The 23,064-nt window shown below is 40.6% G+C and overlaps 1 protein-coding gene across 2 annotated transcripts in view; it reads right to left on the bottom strand.

Annotated features, from left to right (window-relative positions):
* Positions 1-1,297: 1,297 nt before the first annotated feature.
* KLF7 (KLF transcription factor 7) overlaps positions 1,298-23,064 on the bottom strand; it is a 75,581-nt gene continuing 53,814 nt past the window's right edge. For both annotated transcript variants that reach the window (XM_070956792.1, XM_070956791.1), the window contains 2 exons: positions 16,476-16,599; positions 1,298-1,440 (listed from right to left, as the gene is read on the bottom strand). In XM_070956792.1, the coding sequence (XP_070812893.1) occupies positions 1,389-1,440; positions 16,476-16,599 (176 nt within the window). In that variant the 3' untranslated portion in view covers positions 1,298-1,388. The remainder of the gene's footprint in view (positions 1,441-16,475; positions 16,600-23,064) is intronic.

Below are 23,064 nucleotides of genomic sequence, written 5' to 3'. Positions count from 1 at the left end.
TTAATAAAATGGGACAGGAGAATCTAAGTAGGCGTTTTCTTTTTTAGAAGAAAACATGTAGGAGACTAATATTAAAAGCAAGAGGTTCTCACTTTTCCACTCATAACTTACATGATTGCAAGTATTCTATGGATCTGCTTAACCCAAAATATTTCTTTTGCGGGTGCCAGACACACATATATGTTACCACGTATTTCACAAGGTAAAAGGGCTAGCAACAACAAATAACCAGAATTGCTAACCATTTTTTTGTGGGTTGCCACAAGCATGCTCCCCATGGTGCAGAAGGTAAACCTGAAGTCATGCCTGAGTGAGAGAATCCAAGACAGATATCCAGGTGTGTAAATGAGTTCTCAGAAACTTGGAGAAAAGGTTCAAAGCTTCAAATAAGCTTTCTTTCAAGTTTTCATTAGGTAATTAAATAGGAAGTCTGAACTATGGCAATATGGTGATGCCTCCAAAGATATACTGTGATCTTGCTCAGGGATTTCGTTTGTCAACCATTATGCAATCATATCATCAGTTTTCACAGTTCCTCTGTGCACGTGATGTGCAATAACCAAATACTAAAATTAAAGGAACAAAACAGTATGTCTCTCTCTCTCTCTATATATATATCTATATATCTATATCTCCTTGACAAATCCACAACAGGTGAAGCAAGAAAAGTGGTAGGTGTATCCTAGGATCGCTGCAGAGTGTACTGCCAATTAAGGCCATTGGTATTGACTTAAACAGATCTTGACAGCTCAGTTCTATGAAAAAAGAAAACGGAGCAGATCAAGAAGTTCTTGAGGAATCTTGATGAATCGTTGTATGTAAGGGTGCCTTAAAACAAAATCAGCAGAAAGGAACCAAGACAGTAATGTTTTGGCTACCAAACTGGAATTTGGTTTTTCTAGGTCATTAGTTTTCCTTCCAAAATTATCTCAAAAGAAAAGTTAGTGCTACAAATATGCAAGTCCAAAATAGGTTTCCTCCCTCCCCAGTCAAGTTGCACCAAGAAGCGAGTTACATATATGCTGCTTCTATGCTGTTCACCTGCAAGGAATCCTCTTCCATCTGCTTTGATTTCCATTGGCAATAAACAGGAGCAAAGATTTTCAAGTTCTCAAGTGCTGTAAGCAACTGTGTCTTAAAGACTTCCCCTGCATCCCTTTTCCTAATCACATGTCTTCTGCCTTTCAGATGGGCAAGGCATTGGAAACAGATTAACGTACTGCTGAGAGCATGACAGCATTTAGTGCATATTGTGTGTATAGAAGTTTACATGTGATCAAATTCTTTTCTTCTGGAAGGTAGCAAGAGACAGGCAATTGGGTTCCACCCTTCTCCCCATGACGCTATGGTCTAACTGCATCCGGGTCACACTGTATGTTCCCTATTATTTAGATGTGCCTCTTCATATGGAGAGCAAGGTGATCAGACCTTGAAAAACACCTGCAAAGTAAATACAAAAATAACATCAATATCAAAGACAATTATATCTTTTGGATTTCACTTCTCACTGTGTACAGTTTTTAGTCAACTGGAAAAGTCTCTGCTTACTCCTGCATAATAAAATTGCAGAAATTGTGAAGCACTTGATATGTACTAAACATGGTATGAGTAATAAATGAATACAAATTTAGCTGGCAATTTCAATTCTATTACATCCATTTCAGAATCTACCTTTTCAGTTCCCATGATCGTGGAAGAATCCTTAAGAAGAAAAATGGGTGAGACAATCTCATAATTTTGAAATGTATATAGATCACTGTCTCCAGTGTAATTCCTCCATGATAATTTAGTCAGTGGTTTATAACTGAAAAGGATGGCTGGAAAGAAATGCCCATCTAATCATGGTCTAGCCAGAAGAAAGCAAGATAATCATTGAGAAATAAAGACACAAACATGATCTCATATATGGAGAAGCCATTCTCAAACATTATGTAGTATTTTAAAGGACCATTGTGCGATACTGATTTACAGACAGTTCCTACTCCTCAAAAAATTGAGCTCACTGAAATATTTTAAACAATCTTCTACCAAGAGCAAAGCATTCAGAAATATGCATATGTATTCATAGTTCAAGATGTTATCACTCTTGAGAGCTTCATGTCATCAAGGATGGCCATATTTGGGCTGCAGAAATCCATATGGTCACTAAATAGAAAACAGAGATATGGAAAACTACAACTCTTTGTTGTCATTTAGCAGTCATCTGGATTTTGGTAGCTCAGCTATGGCAGCTCTATACAAAAGCACTGTGGTGATTTATGTGCTCTTCCTCACTTGCCTCTAACCACAGCACAAACTTTGCCCCAATAACTGCTTTTTTCTTTCCATGTCCTCTTGACATTAAGTCTTAACCCATATCTGAAGCAACTTAAAGTTATCCTCAGTTGTTCCAGCTTTAAATAGATTCAATAGATTTTTGCAAGTACAATCTGGCACACTTCACTGACCATTTGACTGCCGACATAGTCGGGAGCTGGGATCAATCCTGCCCCCTTTAGCCACTTTAAACTTGGATGGTCGCAGCCCTCCATTCTGGTTTCTTGGCACTGTGGTTTAACCTCAGGACAGATGGGACTTCCACCTTGTTAATACCTGGCTTGTGCTTTCCAATAGTGCTAATCAGATCTTAGGTGGACTCCTTATACAAACTTGTTTCATGCTTCTTCTGAAAAGAGCACCAAACTTACTTTTAAACACATATTTCATACTCTTCTGAAAGAGCACCAGTCCTTTATTTCACAGAAGATTGGAGAGAGTACTATGGTAGGTACTCTCAGATGCGTATTACTTCTGTCTCCATTGGGTGCATTACTGGTTTTCATTGCTTCTGCTCTCAAGAGAATTTTGTCTGATCATATTTTTTACCATTTTTTATTATCTCTGATAACTTATGCAAGAGTTCTATATCAATCCTACTAATCAGGCAAAGCTCCCAGGACCAGTCTTATGAAGCCATAGTTTCCACCACTTTTTGTCATATGACCTTTGATTTAGTGGGAATGTGATTTTCTTTACTCCATTTGGTTTTGGCAGCTCCCAGTGTCACAGTGATGGCTGCTGTTATTATCTGCATGACAAATATAGTTGAATAGATCTGCATGTCTGCTCTAAAACACTAGTTCTCCTTGGCTTTTTAGTGGCTACTTTCAGATGTTACCAAGCCAGGTCAGAACTGACTCCTTGGTCCCTTGCAGCAATAATTGGGACTTGCTATCCATCATTCCCTTTCAATTCATCCTGAAACATATCCAACCCCATTTGCCTTTTCCCTATTTTATGAAAAAAAACACCTTATACCCATGCCTTTATGATAGCGCTCATAAAGATAGTGACAGACAAGGGAGAGGCAAGAGAATTGTAAGGAATATGGAGACAGCTTCCTTATTTTCCACACTGCTTGAATGCATGCCATTTCTTTGGTTAAGTAATTTAACAGATTTACATCTACCTAAAATTTATCTCAGAGCTGCCGACATTCACCCCAAACCACTCCATTTTGAGGAGAATGAGAGGTGATTGTTTTCCTATGAGCAAGTGATGTTTGGTGGAAGTGAAGCCAAAGGAATCTACCAATCCATTTCCTTAATTCGGCTTGCCCTATGTAGATAAAGGCAGTGCCCCTCATCAATCTTGTTATTGTGGCAGAATGAAGTTTGGCAATGTGGTCAGCACATTTTTATGCTGGCATACTATTTTTGCCATCTGAAAGATGGATGGATAGTGCTTCAACACAGTTATGAGGAAAAGCTTGTCCATTATTGGTTGGCTCTCATAAAGATAGTGCATGATTGTAGAAAGGACAGGAGGCTATAACAGTCACACCAAACTGACTATACAAACAAAAAAAATTACCTTCACTTCCAGTGAATCCAAAACAAAGGAATTAGCTAGGACTTGGTTATGATACTTAGTCATGAGACAAATGATTTAGAAATGCTTATGCAAAAAAAAAAAAAAAAGGTCAAAGCATGCTGAAATGAAGAGTTAGTATGAGCAGCCAAGTATTCACTGCAGTTAAATTTAATTTTTTTCAAAAGCATCTTTAATTTTCAACAACAGTGTGTATTTACAATTTCTAAAGGAAAAACAAAACCTACTTGTGAGTTGTATACATATTTCTATTTGCTAAAATACTGTATTTCATTCAGGAGCAAGGTAGGATATAAAGTGCTCTCTCCTCCTATTTCCCACCCCTTATGAGGTAGGAGTGAGTGAGGGAATGAGCGGTTCAAAGTCATCCAAGTCAGCCAGCTCTGCAGGTTGTTCTGAGGACCAGATGGGGGAGTTCCATACTGGAGGTGGCTGCAGGATTGATGACAGACTCCACCTCCCTTCCCCTTATTTTCTGCTCTCCATCCATCTATCTTTTGTTATCAGATTGATGTATTCCCATGTTCTTTTTCACTGTTTATTTTATTGTTCTATTATTTTACTTCTGTTTGTTTACACTCCTTTCATTGCTTCCTTTTTTTATTGTTGTAAACTGCCTAGAGTAGCCCCACAGTGAGATAGGCAGCAAATAAATTTAACGAACGAACAAATAAATCCAATAATCTTTTGTGACTGACTGACCTCACTCCTAATCCAAAATGTTTAACAGTTACATTAAACTGACTTTCTATATGCTAGATATAACATACAGGTAGTCCTCAACTTACAACCACAATTGAACCCAAAATTTCTGTTGCTAAGTGAGAGAATTGTTACATGAATTTTGCTCCATTTTACGAACTTTCTCACCAGTTGTTAAGTGAATCACTGCACTTGTTCAATTAGTAACACAGTTAAGTGAATCTGGTTTCCTCATTGACTTTGTCAGAAGGTCGCAAAAGGGGATTACATGACCCCAGGACACTGCAACCGTCATAAATATGACCCAGCTGCCAAGCATTTGAATTTTGATCATGTGGCCATGGGGATGCTGCAATGGCCATTAGTGTGAAAAACCGTCATAAGTCTTTTTTTTTCAGTGCTGCTGTAATTTCGAATAGTCTTTAAATGAATTGTGTAAATTGAGAACTACCTGTAATTTTTATTGAAGAGGTGTAACTACTGCTGTAAGGACATATATCTTGCTCCTCACGCTTGAATTTTACTGGAAGAAGAAGGAAAGAAACAGGGCAAGGTACTAAGTCCTAGAATCATGGAAGAAGCACATCTCACAGTTCTGAACAAGTGGATTGTAACTCCTATTAGAAGTTCTGAATGTCCAGGCTGAGATACCATAGCATCACTTCTGTTATACAGAAAAGTTAAATGTCAGAGACACAGAAAATTACCATTACATTGAGAGTCATCCTGACACACATGGCCTATTGTTATTCCAGGGGTGAAATGCTCCCGGTTCGGACCGGCTCGGGCGAGTAGGTAACGATGGCGGCGGGCAGTTCGGAGAACCGGTAGCAAAAATCCCTCCCCGCCCCCAGCCTGCTTACCTTAGCTGCTGGTCGCAATGCCTGCCTTGCTTCGCTTGCTCTCTGCAATCCATTGCAATCCATTGCATCAGCAAACAACTGAATCCCCCTGCCTGCAATCAAGCTCATCAGTGAGCAGCTCTATCTGCCTGCTTTGCTGGCTGAGGAATTCTGGGAGTTGAAGTCCACAAGTCTTAAAGTTGCCAAGGTTGGAGACCCCTGTTCTATTGGGTAAGTTTTTTTCCCCTTTGGGAGCTTTAAAAAAATTGGGATTTTTTTTTTTTAGTTGTTCTTTTTTTAGACCTAGCCATTTAAACTTTAGGAAGTTTTAAATTTAGCTGCTTGTATATAAAAATAAAAATAAAATAAAATAAAATAATATTTGTGCAGCTTTCTGAGATTTTGTGTGTTTTTGTAGTGTTTCACTCTAACTACACAAACACACAAAATCTCACAAAGCTGTATGTGGAATTTTGTATGTGTAAAGTGTGAAAGTTGGTTTTTGGGGCTTTTTGTGGCTGTGTAAAGTTCCTGCTTATTGCAGGGGCCATTTTGGGTCTAGCACAGCTGCTTTTACATTGTGGGTGAGCCAGTTGTGTTGTGTTTTGTGTGTGTAAAGTGTGAAAGTTGGGCTTTTTCTGGCTGTGTGAGGTTCCTGCTTGTTGCAGGGCCATTTTAATTTAATTTAATTTTAATTTAATATTTAAATTTATATACCGCCATTCTCCCGAAGGACTCAGGGTGGTGAACAGCCATAGATAAAAAACATAGAATACAAAATTTAAAAACAATTTAAAAATATATTAAACAATTTGGCCCGACAGTTAAAATCCCCCATTTAAAATTCAAATTAGAATTACACCATTGGAGAGTTAGGCCAGCCCAGCTTGATGAAATAAAAAAGGTTTGAGGGCCCACAAGTTTTGGGTCTAGCACAGCTGCTTTTACATTGTGGGTGAGCCTGTTGTGTTGTGTTTTGTAGGTTAAAAGAAGGCAAAGAAGTAACATTGACTTGACCACGCCCACCCAGTCACCTTACCACCAAGCCCCACCCACTAATTAAGCCACGCCCACAGAACTAGTAGCGAAAATTTTTAGATTTCACCTCTGTGTTATTCCAATTTTAACAATCGGGATTGATTAGTGCAACTAATCAATACTTAAAGGCTTAAAGGCTAGGAGTTTTATCAGAGCATAAAAACTTCTGAAGGCAAGCTGTTCCACTGGTTCATTGTTCTCACTGTTAGGATGTTTCTCCTTAATTCCAGGTTGCTTCTCTTCTTAATTAAGTTTCCATTCATTGTTTCTTGTCTTGCCTTCTGGTGCTTTGGAAAATAAGTTGATCTTCTCTTCTTTGTGGCAGTCCATCAAATACTGGGATATTGGTACCATGTCACCCCAAACCTTTTCTCTAGACTGGCCATACCCAATTCCTGCAACAGTTCTTCACATATTTTTGTCTCCAGGTCATTAATCATCTAAGTTGCTCTTCTTTGCACTTTTTTTTCTAAAGTCTCAACATCTTTTTTGTAATGTGGTAACCAAAACTGTGTGCAGGTGTGGTCTTACTAAGGATTTATAAAGCGATACTAATCAGGGGTGAAATCTAAAATTTGTTATTACCGGTTCTGTGGGCATGGCTTGGGGGGGGGTAATGTGACTGGGTGGGCGTGGCCAACTTTTTTTTTTTAACTTTTAAAAGCATTTTTTCTACAACCTTAAGAGGCTGCAGAAAAAAATGCTTTTAGAAGCCTCTGACGATCCCAGCTGAGCCACGTGATCATCAGAGGCTTTTTTTTTTTTTTTACTTTTAAAAGCATTTTTTCAGCCGAAGAGGTTGTAGAAAAAATGCTTTTAAAAGTAAAAAACAGCCTCTGATGATCGTGCAGCTCCGCTGGGCATGGGGGAAGGGGGGCACAGGGATTTTTGCTACCGGTTCTCAGAACCACCTGCCATTGCTACCGGATCGGGCAATCCAGTCCGAACCGGGAGCATTTCACCCTTGATACTAATACTTCACATGATTTTGATTCCATGCCTCTGTTTATACAACCAAAGATTGTATTAGCTTTTATGGCTGCTGCCACACACTGCTGGCTCATATTTAAGTGATCCTCCACTAGGACTCCAAGGTCTCTCTTACAGTTACTGTTTTTGAGGTAGGTTTTGCCTAATCTGTACTTGTACCTTTGGTTTTTCCTGCCTAGATGTAAAACCTTGCTTTTCTCCACATTAAATTTCATATTGTTGGGTAGGGCCCATTGTTCAAGTCTGTCAAGATCTTTTTGGATCCTGAGCTTGTCTTCTGGGGTGTTGGCTATTCCTGCCAGCTTAGTGTCATCTGCAAATTTGATGAGTTCCCCTTCTATTCCCTCATCTAAGTCATTTGTGAAGGTATTGAAGAGTATTGGGCCTAAGATAGAACCTTGTGGTACCCCACTGCTTACTTCCCTGCATGTAGATCTAGTACCATTGAGGACTACTTGGGTACAGTTTGTCAGCCAGTTACAAATATATCTGGTGGTGATGCTGTCTATCCCACATTTTTCTAGTTTACCAAGAAATATATGACATTTTTCATGCACAAACTCCCCTCTCCCAAAGATTAAGTTTTGTATGCAAGATCTCTACCATGAAAGAAAAAGAAGCAGTCTGCTTGACTATGCTGCATTGTATATATGCAGTCATGATCATAAATTATCATCAAGCTGTTTCAGAATCCCCAGAATAAAGTGTACTAGAAGAAAACAAGAGGTTAATGAAGACTTTTTATAAACTAACTAGAAATTAAATGTATAAATAAATAAATCCCTGCAAAACAGTAGAAAATTATCCAGCAATCAACTAGTAGATCTAGATCTATCAATTGCCCATATCTGAATATGTAGCCTTCTTGGTAAGAGGAAAACCATCAAGCTTACGAGTTAGTTTACATTTATACCGAGTGCTAACTCAGATAATGGCTCAGATGTTGCAACAATACTTATAGAGCCTTCCGACTGTCCTTCGCTGATAAAATTGTACTACTGTAATTCTATTTTAATCTTATTATATTTTCTTTTTAGACTAGTAATATGTCTTTCCTCTCCTGTTTTATCCACACAGTTCCAAAAGATGGATTGGATTCAAGAAAATGTCCTAACCTTGAGTTTACCAGGTGCCTCCACTGGGGTTTGGATGGCATAAGAGATAGCAGATATGGTCAGCTGCAAAAACAGTTGTGACAGTTAACAGCAGCACTAGCAGTTGTAGTGGTAATATTTTAGATATGCTATTGACTTGACAAATATGTTGCATGTATCTAACAATAGTGTTGTGATCTAGGAAGTAATACCGCAAATAAATAAGCATATCCCTGATAAAGAGCAACTATTCTATCTGGGTACAGCACGGAAACGGCATTGGTCGCGTTGGTTGATGATCTCTGGAGGGCTCAGGACAGGGGTTGTTCCTCTGTCCTGGTCCTATTAGACCTCTCAGCGGCTTTTGATACCATCGACCATGGTATCATGCTGCACCGGCTAGAGGAGTTAGGGGTGGGGGGCACCGTCCTACGGTGGTTCTCCTCCTTTCTCTCTGACCGGTCGCCGTCTGTGTTGACAGGGGGGCAGAGGTCGACCTCGAGGCCCCTTGTATGTGGGGTGCCACAAGGGTCGGTCCTCTCGCCCCTTCTGTTCAACATTTATGTGAAGCCGCTGGGTGAGATCATCCGTGGTTTCGGGGTGAAGTACCATCAGTACGCTGATGATACTCAGCTGTACATCTCCACCCCGGACCACCCCAATGATGCCCTTGAAGTGATGTCCTGGTGCCTGGAGGCCGTGCGGATCTGGATGGGGAGAAACAGACTCAGGCTCAACCCATCCAAGACCGAGTGGCTGTGGTTTCCGACATCCCGATATAGTCAGTTGGTGCCATCACTGACTATTGGGGGCGAGTCATTGGCCCCCATGGAGAGGGTTCGCAACTTGGGTGTCCTCCTGGACTCACAGCTGTCTTTAGAAGAGCACATGACGGCCGTGGCCAGGGGGACTTTTTATCAGGTCCGCCTGATTCACCAGTTGCGTCCCTTTCTGGATCGGGACTCGTTAAATACAGTCACTCATGCTCTTGTTACTTCCCGCTTGGACTACTGCAATGGTCTCTACATGGGGCTCCCCTTGAGGAGCACCCGGAGGCTCCAGCTGGTACAGAATGCGGCTGCGCGGGTGGTTATGGAAGCGACGTGGTGCTCCCATGTGACCCCCCTCCTGCGCGAGCTGCACTGGCTCCCAATGGTCTTCCAGGGCCGATTCAAGGTGTTGGTTACCACCTTTAAAGCGCTCCATGGCTTAGGACCAGGGTATATATGAGACCGCCTTCTGCTACCAATAGCCTCTCACCGACCAGTACGCTCCCATAGAGAGGGGCTCCTCAGGGTGCCGTCGGCCAAACAGTGTCGACTGGCGGCACCCAGGGGGAGAGCCTTCTCTGTGGGGGCACCTACCATCTGGAACGACCTCCCCCCAGAGATACGGAGGATCCCGGACCTGCGCACGTTTCGCCGTGCTCTCAAAACTTTTCTATTTCAGCAAGCTGGCCTGGTCTAACTCTCCTCTTTTAAATTTTTTTAATTCGTGATTTTATAAAATGGGTGTTTTAATCTGTGTTTCGGCCAAAATATTTAATAATTTTAAGGGATTTTTAATATTTGTATTATCTGTATTTTATCTTGGCTGTTCACCGCCCTGAGTCCTTCGGGAGTAGGGCAGTATAGAAATTTGATTAATAAATAAATAAATAAATAAATAAATAAATAAATAAATAAATAAATAAATAAATAAATAAATAAATAGCAACTACAAGTTAATATATGCAGTCTGCAACAGCTGTTGCAGTTAATACAACGGCAGGGATGAAATATACCACCACAGTAAAGCAACAGCGGTTTAGAAGGCAATGGGAAACCACTGTGCCATGAAAACATGGTTGAAAACAAGTACATGAACATGAAAGGACAAAGTAGCATCGTGGTCACACACACCCATTAGGAGGCAGCATTCAAGAAGAAGAAAATAATGTGTGTCATGTTTGGATCTAGGATTCCCCAGAAAACATGTGGAACTTAATTAACATCACTATACTCCACTAAAAAAATAATGCAGGAAGATTCTGATCTAGAAAGTGAAATGAAAAAGGGAGAAAAAGATGGGATGAAGAAATCCTGAGAATAATTGCCTAGCTCATTCTAAAGCAACTGAAAAGATAGGAACACAAAGTCAACTCTCTTACCATATATTTTGGAAACTAGCCTAGTCCATTAAAAATGCAATGTATGTCAGTGGGGGAGGAAAGGATCAATCAGAATCAACTTTCTCTTATCCTCATATCAATCTGTGTATCTCTGACACTACAGTCTAAAGGGGCCACTATCCTAAGAGGAAATGTAAGAAATTTCAAATGGCAAATGTGACATACATCCATATCAAGGTGCCATGGTTTGAAATATAAATATAAATGTTTATATAAATATTCACATAGCACAAACTATTCTTCTTTAATAATACAGTTGGAATCTTCTTGGGGGTGCAGAATTAGTGTGGTTCTCCCATACTAGTTACTGTGGAATAGAGATATCAGTATTATCAACAAATCAGTTAACACTGTGATAGAAGTAATACAGCATGGATTGATTGTAGCAATGAAAAGGTTGGAATGAATTGAATTCTTGTAATGTGTGTGGATTCCTCTTAAGAATAAAGATTAACAAGAAAATTCCACTCCAAGAATACAATTTTCTGACTATTTCAAGTTATTATTATTTCCATCAACATCAATGAAATGGCAATTGTCTGAGTATTCTTCCATTGCTCCTAAACTAGAGAAAGAAAATATTTCTTTAGTTAACCAAATTAAGCAAAGCTTAATTTTTGTTAAGTTTGTTATGGGAAAACTAAGTATAGTCAAGGGTCCAGAGATAAAAAGCAAAGGAAGGCAGTGCAAGCAGATAGCAGGAGGAGGACAGTTAATTGGTAATGCAAAAGACCTCAGAAGAGAGAGGTGAAAAAAGATCAGATTTCTTTCCTGTTAAGAAACAGGAGACTTGGTTCTTTCGAATGCATCTTCTTCGTGCATGGGTTTTGGCAATCTCGTGTGCTTAGGAGGGAAATAGAGGTTTGATTGTATTATAAACATTTTCTTATTATAGCAATGGGCTTGAGGCTGTATGACAAAGGATGGGTAATTTTCTAAAATCTGCACAGAAAGCTACTTTTATAAATAGGATTTTAAAGTATGTCAAAGCCAGATGTAGCTATATTATTTGATTAGTCCCTCAATAGGACCTTGGTTTTAGACTGGGCATAGTCAGTATTTCCAATTAGGTATAGTCTATAGCTTGTTTAGCAAAGACAGACCTATTATGTTTTATTACCCAAAACTCTATTAAAGGTTTTATTTTATCAGCAATATGCCAGGATAACTAAAGTAAACAATGAAGTAAGTTTTCAATTTTAGATTTCTAAATCAGATTTCTAAAATATAAAGAACTTTAATAAGTTCTAGCATAATCTCTTACCTACATATGTGAGTTCATAAAGCTAAATAATAAGTATACAGTTGTATATTCATATAATATTAATGTGTGAGATTTACATCCTGCCTTTCATTCAGCTATTATATAGCTTTCTCACCTCTTTTTCTCTAGAAGAAATAACCCTATGAAACAGGTTGGGCTGTAAAGGAGCAACTGACCCAAAGTCACCTTGTGAGCACCTGTGCTTCACTGCTCTCATAAATAGACTAAGAGAAAGTAAGTGTGTGTGTGTTTGTGCAACATGGAGAAAAATTCATAATTATCTTCATCCCACAGGTAATGAATACAGTTTTGGGTTTTGCTTTTGTATTTTATTATTTTATTTCTTTCTAGTTTTGCTTTATACTTCATACTGGAGTTAATTGTTAAATCAGGAACATTTAACACTTTCCCTGTTATTTATTACAGCATTTCCTATTACTGCTTTGATCAAATCTGCATCTTTGTTAACTTATTCATGATATTATTTTTGTGGTTGTAGCTGTATAGTCAGCAGTTGTCATTTAGTTTTTTGAAGCTCTGCATATCCACGCTTGGTACACTGAAACAAGATTTCAGTATATGCAGAAAAGGTTCTCATTGGATCTGTGATTTTTTTACTACAATGACAGATGGACTTTAGCACATGTGTAGAATTTTTTTTTAGTTATACTATGTATGGTTTGATAATATGCAACTGCAAGGCAGAAGTGGATAATAAGGCCAACCTATAATTTGAATTCTTAACATTTCAAGATGCAGCAATTTTAAATATGGCTTTTTATTTCTTTCAGTGCCTTTCATTAAAAATACAAACCAAAACACTTGTCATTTTATGTATCTGATTTGGAGGCTGATTATTTACTTTAAGACTGGTTTGCAATTTGGCTTCATCTTTGATTAGGGATCAATTTGTTAATATGTTTTCCCCCAATTTTTCACTTTTGCAATCCTTAGCAAAAAAGTAGGCATTTTAGGGGACTAATGGACATATTTTGAAAGCACGTTATAGATGTTTCATAAGAACCTTATTAGATGAATATAAAATGGCTGACATTAGGCAGCATTCACAGAGACACACAGGGATAAAGACATCCATTTCCCAGTAACAGTATTGTGGAAGTTTGTTTTAACCACCGCCACCTCTAGTCACAGGTCACTCTCAGGAAGCTAGCATTTTGTTTTGCTATTCATGTTTTTCTTTTCAGATAATTAAGGAAATTTGAAAAGACGGCAGGGGGAGGGGGTAGAATCTGATGCAACATCCCTGGATGCGGCACTGCCTATTCTTGCTTAAATTCATTCCATCCAGTTTGCATATCCATCTATTTGTGAACATATTCAATGTTTCTATAAATACTATAAGGATTTCTCTGAATATTTTCCCTAATATCTGCATTTTTTCAATAATTGTATTTTTCCTAATAAATATCATACAAGTAGCTGTTCTTCATTAATAGATTTCCCCCCCATAAATATACATTTATATACATTCCCTATTTTATTAAATCTGCTGTATATTTGTATATCTGAGGGAAATGGGAGGTTTAGAAATAGGATAGATAGATGATAGATAGATTGGGGGGGGGCAGGGATTTTTGCTACCGGTTCTCTGAACCACCTGCCTCCATCCGAACCGGGAGCATTTCACCCGTGGTCTGTGGTGAAAAAAAAGGTTGAGAACCATTGCTATAATGCCTATAAAAAAAAGAGAGAGTGCACCAAGAAAACTAGCTATTTATTATAGCCATCCAACTCTAAGGGATTCTGGGTAGTATACAACCCCTCCCCCAATCCATAAAACAGGTAAAACATAAAACCACATAAACAGCCTAGAGTAAAATTATCCAAAAACAACACAAACCAAAAACAAAACAGTCTCCCCTGCTCAACCCAATAAACAACAATAATGCACCCATCCCAAGCTTAGGACCAAAGCTAGGTGTTAAGTGCTTCCCGCAACCCCAGGAGAAATGGCATAGTCTTTATCTCTGGGGGAATGCTGTTCCAGAGGGGTGGGGGCAATGATGGAGAGGGCATGCTTCCTTAGTTCCATAAAATGACAACATTTAATAGTGGGGACCTAGGCTCACCCATTCTGCCAAAATGTACTAGACAGGCAGAAAGGATAGGAGATAAACTGACCTTCAGGTATCCAGGCCCTATGCCATACAATGCTTTGTAGGTAATAAACAGCACCCTGAATTAGATCTGGAAGCTGAATGACAACCAATACAGTTTGTATAGCATTGGCGATCCATGGGCATGTTGACAGATGCCATTTACGCTACTGCATTTTAAACCGTGTTTCTCCAAAAAGAAGGTTGGGTCTTATTTTCTTTTGACCCCTGAAAAAACGACCAGGCCTTCTTTTTGGAGGGTTCTAATTATTGACTCACCTTGCGGCGGTGGTACAGACAGCCCCACCCAGTAGGAGCCCGCTGCTGGCCCACTTCTTCTGTGGACTGATCCGGAGCTCTGTTATTGGCTGCAGATATCTTCTGGCAGGCATCTAAAGATGAAATGGAGGCCAGAGCGATGCGTGCCCAGGGTAAGCAGCCACCAGAAGAAGCAGCCACAGAAGAAGGCGAGGCAGGTGTCGAGGTCTGCGAGGCCTGGTAAGTACCGTGTTTCCCCCAAAATAAGACAGGGTCTTATTTTCTTTTGAACCCCCAAATAAGGGCTTGGCCTTATTATCGGGGGGGGGAGGGGTGTCTTATTATTTTGGGGGTGCAGGAGGTGATGAGTGGGACTGGATGTCCCATTGCTGCCGTCGCCTCCCTTCCCCATTCTTCACGTTGGCCGCTGCCCTGATGTCTCCCGCCACCGTCACTTCCTCATAGAGCAGGACTCTGCAAGGCTTGTGCCGTTACATGCATGAACTGCAGCACTGCCACGAGCTTCATCATACTGGCACAGCTGGCGTCCTGCTGCTCGTGGCTGTGCCAGTATGTCGAACCTCGCGGCTGTGCTGCAGTTCCCGCATGCAACGGCACAAGCCTTGCAGAGTCCTGCTCTATGAGGCAGCAGCAGTGGCGTGACGAGTCTCACAAAGACTCATTTCTGGCAGGTGGGGCGGGGGAGAAGTGAGACGCGTGGAGCGAGACGTGGCTCCCCTTGCTGTCTCTTCTCCCCCACTCCCGGCCGGGCATGACAGGGCTCCTGCCCCTCACTTAGCCACCTGCCCCCACCCTCCCCCTTTAGGGTGCAATTTGGGGATGGCAGGTGGAGTGGGAGAGAAGCATCTCACTTCTCCCCCGCCCCACCTGCCACCCCTCTCAATAAAGAGACGGTGGGGAAGGGAAGCAGCCAGGCTGCTGTTGCCATTGGGCTGGGATGCGTTGGGCTGCGAGACGCGCGTCTTACCTTTCCAGCACCATCACGTTCCTCGCCTTTCTGTCCAGGGAGACACGTTGTAGAAAAAACTTTCTCACAAGTTCAAGGAGTTTGGCTGAACTTGCGAGAAAGATTTTTCTACAACGTGTCTCCCTGGACAGAACGGCAACGAACGTGATGGTGCCGGAAAGGTAAGACACGCATCTCGCGGCCCAACGCGTCCCTAGCTTATTTTTTACCTGTGTGCCTTACCCCACTTCCTGCATCCTGGGGTGGGTGGAGTCTTAATTAGAGCTAATTTTGTGGGTGGGGCTTAATTTGATCACATGCGCTCAGAGACATGATAGGGCTTCTTTTCAAGGTGGGTCATCTTTTTGGAGAAACACAGTAGCTTCCAGCTGCCTTCTTCAAAGGCAGCTCCACATATGATGTACTGCAATAACCAATTGTGAGGTGATCAGAGTATGAGTTACAGACTGAAGGAGACCACCCAACTGAAGAAAGGGTGCAACTGGTGCCCCAGATGAACCTGGGCAAAGGCCTCCTAGGCATATCTGCCACCTGCTCTTTGAGCAGTAGCTGTGAATCCAGGAGTTGCAGTATATATTATCTTTTCTTTAGAATCTGTGCAGAGAAGTGCATAAAAGTACAAACTAACTGTACATTTGAAAGAAAAAGTCAGTATGTTTTCACAAAAATAAATGCTGTATTTAAATAATAATAATGATGTCAAAAGACAGAGACAGCACATTAAAAGAAATAACCGGAGAAAGTAACAAAAAATACAAAGACCTGCGATTTAGAAGTAGAACAACTGTAGCTAAAGAAAGAGAAGATAGTACTAACGGTAAAAGGTACCTTGGGTGCAATCCCAAAACATCTGACGCACCATTTGAACATCATCAGGATTCACAAATTTACCATAAGTCAATTGCAAAAGGCAGCTTTACTTGGATCAGCTTATATCCTGCCACTTTTTAAAACACTATCAAACAACATCTGCCTTTCCGAGGTCTTTAGAAAGAACTTGATGGGTGGATAAAAATGCCAAATCCAGTCTAATCGTCTGGCTGACTGTGGGACCAATCATCATCATAATATCTTAATTGATTTGGGAGCACTTCTTGTATTAAGAAGTGGGATAAAATGTGAGAGAAAATAGTAACTGTTACCTGTCACAATGGCTGCACTTAAAGGGCTTTGCTCCCGTGTGCTTCCTGTAATGCCGTGTGAGTTCATCACTTCGTGCAAAACGCCACTCACACCCTTCCCATGAACACTTGTAAGGCTTCTCACCTGCAGAGGAGATTATAGAAGTCTTGTTAATGTTGAAAGCAAAATTTGCACAAAAGGCACACTTCTCATTCATACCAACATTCCATAACCCATTGAAAGTGGTTGTCGCATGTAATGGTTACTGTCTGAACAAGAACATCTGACATGATTCTGTCCTGAACCTGCAAATGATTATAATAATTTCCTGTGCAAAGGTAAATTGAACTTGCAATGCTATATTCTACACCAGGTATTCAGAGCACTTAATTCTCATTGTCATGGCCATCCTGTATTTGTGTTTACATATGTACTGTAGAAGTCCTTGCACACAACATTTTGTAAGCTATAATTTTTGGGACTGGAGAATTGGTAGCACCTCACACAGCAGCAAAGTCCTAAGAAAGGACTTTGAAAGTCAAATGTGTTTTGGCATTCTTCATTGTGCATTCCTAAAGCTTCTATAAGTAATATATTATTGTTTTGTTGTTGTTATTGTTGTCATCGTCATTATTATTTTCATTGATTAAATTTATTGACTACCCAACTCCAGTGGACTCATAATGCAAAGGCAGTAAACATATGCATGTACACATAATTTTCATGGCATTTTGATTATTAGACTTCTGATTTGGACAGATCAGCATCATTACTTAGAAACCTTCTAAGCATTTTTTTCTTTGCAATTTCTGCACAGTTCTGAACAAATTATTTACTATAAAGGAAACAATATTAATCCATGGGAATTGGTAAATATTCAAATAATGGTTAAAATACAAATTGTGCGATGCCCGAAAGGCACTCTTTACTTCACTTAAAACTGTGACCCTTTTACTGACCTTTTAAGCATAAACAAATAATCTACAGAATGTAGTGACTTTTAATGGAATTGGTCCAGTCAGTGACTTTGTACATTGATTACCACTCTTTTATATGTTATTTTTTCATATATTCTTTAATCAATTAATTTTTTTTAGATTCATTTTAAGCAGTTTTAAATTCACTTTTATAATTTTTAGATCTGGTTTTGGCGCCGAAACTATCCTAGTAGCCCAGAAGAATCCTTCCATTCCCCACTATCCAGTCAGAGCTGAAGAAGCTTCTTGGATGAGAAGCGAAATGTCTTCAAGGAAAAAAACCCAGAAAGTCCAGTTGCCTCTTGAAAAAGCACCTTTGGGACAACCATGATCTGGATGGCTGAGAATCTCCATAGACAATAGATGTAAACTAATCGAGGAGAAATAAAGATAAATTTCCTGCCAGTTAGAACAATTAACAATGGCTTGCCTTCAGAAGTTGTGGGTGCTCCATCACTGGAGGTTTTTAAGAAAAGATTTGACAGCCATTTGTCTGAAATGGTATAGTGCCTCCTGCTTGAGCAGGGGGTTGGACTAGAAGACCTCCAAGGTCCCTTCCAAATCTGTAATGCTGTTCTGTTCTGATTGTCTTTCTTAGGAAAGAGATACATGAAATGTACCCTGTCCATTCTCTTAGACTTCTCTGGTGCATTCAGGTATCCTTCTGAGAAAATTCTTTATATAGGTCAGGATGAACTGCTTTGTAATGGTTGACATGGCTAACTCCAAAGGTGGTCCTGGAGGATTTCTACTCAACCCATTGACATTCAAATGGGGGCGAATTCTCCAAGGTTCCCATGTTATAGAACACCCACAGGGAACAAAGGGAACAAAGGAGATCATTTGGAGATGCGGAGGAACGTGTCATCTGCACGCAGATGTTCTTACTCTTTTCTCAGGAATTCCAGGTAAGGAGGTAGAAGTGCTGAACCAGCACCTGACTGCACTGAGGGTTTGGATGAAAGCCAAGAAACTGAAGCTGAATCTAGGCAAGACAGAAGTGCTATTATTGTACTTTCATTTAGGGAGGATCAAGTTTGTAGCTTCTAATTCTATTTTTATCATTAGATACACACATCCTCTGTAGAATAATACACATTTTAGGCTGTATTGCTCTGTGTGAATAGGTCTCGTTGCAGTAATCCGTGTCCTGATAAACTTTTCTTTAGATTAATGCTACATGCTATACATATACAACTGCCCTTGAAAACAGCCTAAAATATTTCGTCCAAAAATGATGCAGCCAGAGTGCTGATTATAGTTGGATAATGAGAGTATATTTTGCAAGTTTAATAAGGTTTTTTTACCCAGTTCCAATTCAGGTTGTTGGTATTAACCTATAAAGCCAGAATAAATATGGGTTTTTTCCCCCTAGCTATTACCAACCATTCCCTAAGATCAATGTCAGCAGTCTTCCTTGGGGTGCCTTCCCTGGCTGAGATATAGGAATCAGTCACTGGAGAGGGCTATTCCAGTAGCTAACCAAATGCGATGTGAACTATCTGGCTCTTCCTTACAATTAAAGCAAACTGACTGAAGGTCTGAAAATATCTTCCTGCCAATTTACATGTTTCTTCATTCAGTGAGTGGAGTACTGCATATTCAACAAGGCTATACAAGGCATTTTAACTATATGACTTCAAGAGGATAAAAAGTTACAGGAGGGCACAAAGGAATTTATGTTTATTGATAAAGTATTTCTAAGCTGCTGTAGATCAACAGATCTCAAAGTGGAACACGCTCAATAAAACGGGGTTAAAATAAAAAATAATCTGTAATCTAATAATCAAATGAGTATGAAACTCTGCCGCTGGTGCAAAAGTTGTTAAGAATTCTAAAAGGCTTTCCCCCATGATTTACTTGGTGAGCTAGATATTTTTTATCTAGGGATGTCCTTGAAGTACATCATTCTTTGCAAACTTTATTTTGCTTTTGATATCTCTTTATATTTTTATTTCTTCTTTTAGAAAGAATCTGGGTGTGCCATATTGATGGGCCATACTTTTTGGACTAATGCTTATATTTGAATGGCATTGTCCAGTGGATAAAAATGGCATGGATCGGTCATAAAACAATCTGCTCATTCCCAGATGCTCTTACCTTCTTACTGTTTATCTGCACCCTTATTGTATTGTTTCATTCCTCCATTATTCCACTATATCCTCCTTCATTAGATGACATAATTCACAGAATCCTATAATTCTGTGTTTAGGAAACCAAAAGTAATTTATTTATTTATTTTATTTATTTTCAATTTATATACCGCCCTTCTCCCTGAGGACTCAGGGCAGTGCACAGCCAGAATTAAAAACATGAAATACAAATATTAAAAACAATTAAAATCTATATAAATTTGGCCCAAAATTTAAAAAACCACAAACCAATTAAACATTTAAAAATTTTTTAAAAAATTTCTTCCTAAGCCAGCCCGGCTTGCTAGAAAAAGTGGGTTTTAAGGGCACGGCGGAAGGCACTGAGGTCTTAGATTCTCCTTATCTCTGGGGGCAGCTGATTCCAGAGGGTAGGTGCCCCCACAGAGAAGGCTCTCCCCCTGGGGGTCACCAGCCTACATTGTTTGGCTGATGGCACCCTGAGGAGGCCCTCTCTGTGGGAGCGCACGGGTCGCTGGGAGGTCGTCGGTAGCAGCAGGCGGTCTCGAAGATAGCTAGGCCCTATGCCATGGAGCGCTTTAAAGGTGATAACCAACACCTTGAAGCGTACCCGGAAGACCACCGGGAGCCAGTGCAGCTCGCGCAGGAGAGGTGTTACATGGGAGCGCCATGCTGCTCCCATCACTACCCGCGCTGCTGCGTTCTGGACCAGCTGGAGCCTCCGGGTGCCCCTCAAGGGGAGCCCCATGTAGAGAGCATTGCAGTAGTCAAGGTGAGAGGTGACGAGGGCGTGAGTGACTGTGCACAGGGAATCCCGATCAAGAAAGGGCCGCAACTGGCGAATCAGGCGAACCTGATAAAAGGTCCCCCTGGTTACAGCTGTCAGATGTTCCTCCAAGGACAGCTGCATATCCAGGAGGACTCCCAGATTGCGAGCCCTTTCTGTGGGGGCCAAGGACTCGCCCCCAATAGTCAGTGATGGAGTCAACTGACTATATCGGGATGCCGGGAGCCACAGCCACTCAGTCTTGGAAGGATTGAGCTTGAGCCTGTTCCTCCCCATCCAGATCCGCACAGCCTCCAGGCACTGAGACATCACTTCAAGGGCATCGTTGGGGTTGCCTGGGGTGGAGATGTACAGCTGGGTGTCATCAGCGTACTGATGGTATCTCACCCCGAAGCCACGGATGATCTCGCCCAACGGCTTCACATAAATGTTGAACAGAAGGGGCGAGAGGACCGATCCCTGCGGCACTCCACAGACCAGAGGCCTCGAGGTCGACCTCTGCCCCCCTGCCAACACAAACTGCGACTGGTCGGAGAGAAAGGAGGAGAACCACCACAATACAGTGCCTCCCACTCCCAACTCTTCCAGCCGGTGCAGCATGATACCATGGTCGATGGTATCAAAAGCCGCTGAGAGGTCTAACAGGACCAGAACAGAGGAGCAACCCCTGTCCCGAGCCGTCCAGAGATCATCAACCAACGCGACCAATGCCGTTTCCGTGCTGTGCCCAGACCTGAAACCCGACTGGAACGGATCTAGATAAGATGTTTCCTCCAGAAAACAATTGTAGAGAGAATTTTATTTAATCCCCCTCCTTCATATTTTTCCCACATTCACTGTGTGTTTGATCAGCCAATGATAGTCTAATTTAATGCAACTATGCAATATACTTGTTTCTATGCCACCACAATCAACGTTCTTGGCAGCTCAAATACAGTACAAAAATGCACCCTCTACAAAAAGCACCCCCTACAAAAGCACAAAAAGCACCCCCTACAAAAGCACATAAAGCACCCCCCACAAAAATAAAAACATAGCAGCATTACAACAAGACAGATAAAAAGAAGGCAGCCACAATTCAAATCAAGGGAAAGCTTTCCAGTCTCAAAGAGCTTGCAAAAGATGCACAGAGAGGGAGCCCACAATGTTGGCACCACAATGAAAAGGCTCCTTGCTTTAGCTCCCCAAAAGTGAGATTTGTAGTAATGTCTTCCTGCAGAAAAGATTTTTTTACATGCCTTTGTGAATTCCACATAGGGCGTCTGCACTTACAAAGCCATTCCACAGCAAAGATACTGGAAAGGAGTCTCACCTGCTATGCAGCATTCCAACCCAGCAATTGAAATGACTGCAATTTCTGTCCTGGTACTGAAGTATGTCCAATCCACACAGGGAAGATTCCTGAATTGGGTAGTCAGAAATGACTACTCAAAAAGGCACAGTTGGGGGGGAGAGTTGGCTTTTCTGCACTGTGATGTTTCTTATTCGTGCATATGAGAAAGAACTATGGGACTGAAGGGCTTAAATATTAATAACTAGTGACAAACTCCATGTTGAAGTAGCTAAATACCCGGGAAGAAAGGAATTAGAAATTTCTTTTCAAAACCTACTTAAAAACAGAGCGGGAGAAATACAATGAACAAACATCTCATATTGCTGAAACTTATTAATAGTAATGTTAATACGGTAGGTGGTGGTGGTGGTGAAACAGGAGAAAGATCCAATCTGATGGACAAATGGGAAAAGAAAAAAAGACAAATATAGCAATGGCAAAAAAATAATAATAATAAGCATAGTGAAGCACCGACTCTAGTTCTGCCCCAAAAAATGTGGCTTAAAAAATACCTGACAAAATATTGTTCCAACCTATAAGGTGGGTCGATATGAGGAATACTTGCAATATATAAAACAATTCCAAAAGTCAATATGGCATAGAACCATATACAAATTTCTGTTCCAGGATAGTACCTGGAATTGGAATTAAATAACCTTTTTTTAATGGCAGATATTGTTCACACTTTTGCATAAGGTTTGACTGACAGATTCTGCCATGAATTTAGAAGCATTGACACCCGCATGCCTGACTGTATTAATTTGCTGCTTAGCAATATGAATGGCCTCATTACAAAACACATTGATGACCTCTTACTTGTCATCTGTCAGATTGCTGAAATGGGGCAAAGCTTTCACCCATAAGAAATTGCTGATATTAGTCAGACAGGGCTGGTAATTGGCTACCCTAATCCAAGTCTCCAGAAGAATTAAGCTTCTGCCCCATTGTGTTGAGTTTACAAACTGCTCTATACAGGGAGGCAAAATACTGATGGTATTTCACATAGACTGAGATACTTTCACACTGGCAGAATTAGGTTGTGGATGTCGAAACAAGGAGGAACAACCTTTGTCTTGGACTCTGTATAAATTATCAAAATGCTGTAATGTTGTATAAAAGTGGTTTCATTCAAGAGTCCCCAACCCTCTGGAAATAGAGCTGAAAGTGCAAATTTCTGAACAGGCACAGGCATAAAGGCAGGATAACACAGTAAAGACCAGTCGGTTTAATTCTAATATGAGGGAACATGCTGTAGGTAAGACTGGCTTGGTGTAGATTTAATTTTTCTCTGAAAGAGAAAACCTCTCAAATCAGATCAGCAAATGAGAGTGTTGATTATTCTGATGAAGAATCAGTTATAGGAATCTCCATCTAAAAAGTGATCTAAATGCTACGTGGGAA

This window comes from Pituophis catenifer, unplaced genomic scaffold (assembly GCF_029215685.1).
Source record: "Pituophis catenifer annectens isolate HBS135680 unplaced genomic scaffold, rPitCat1.0.hap2 SCAF_1, whole genome shotgun sequence".
Lineage (NCBI taxonomy): Eukaryota > Metazoa > Chordata > Lepidosauria > Squamata > Colubridae > Pituophis > Pituophis catenifer.
Note: the sequence above shows the minus strand (reverse complement) of the source record. Positions and strands in the feature narration are given on the sequence as shown.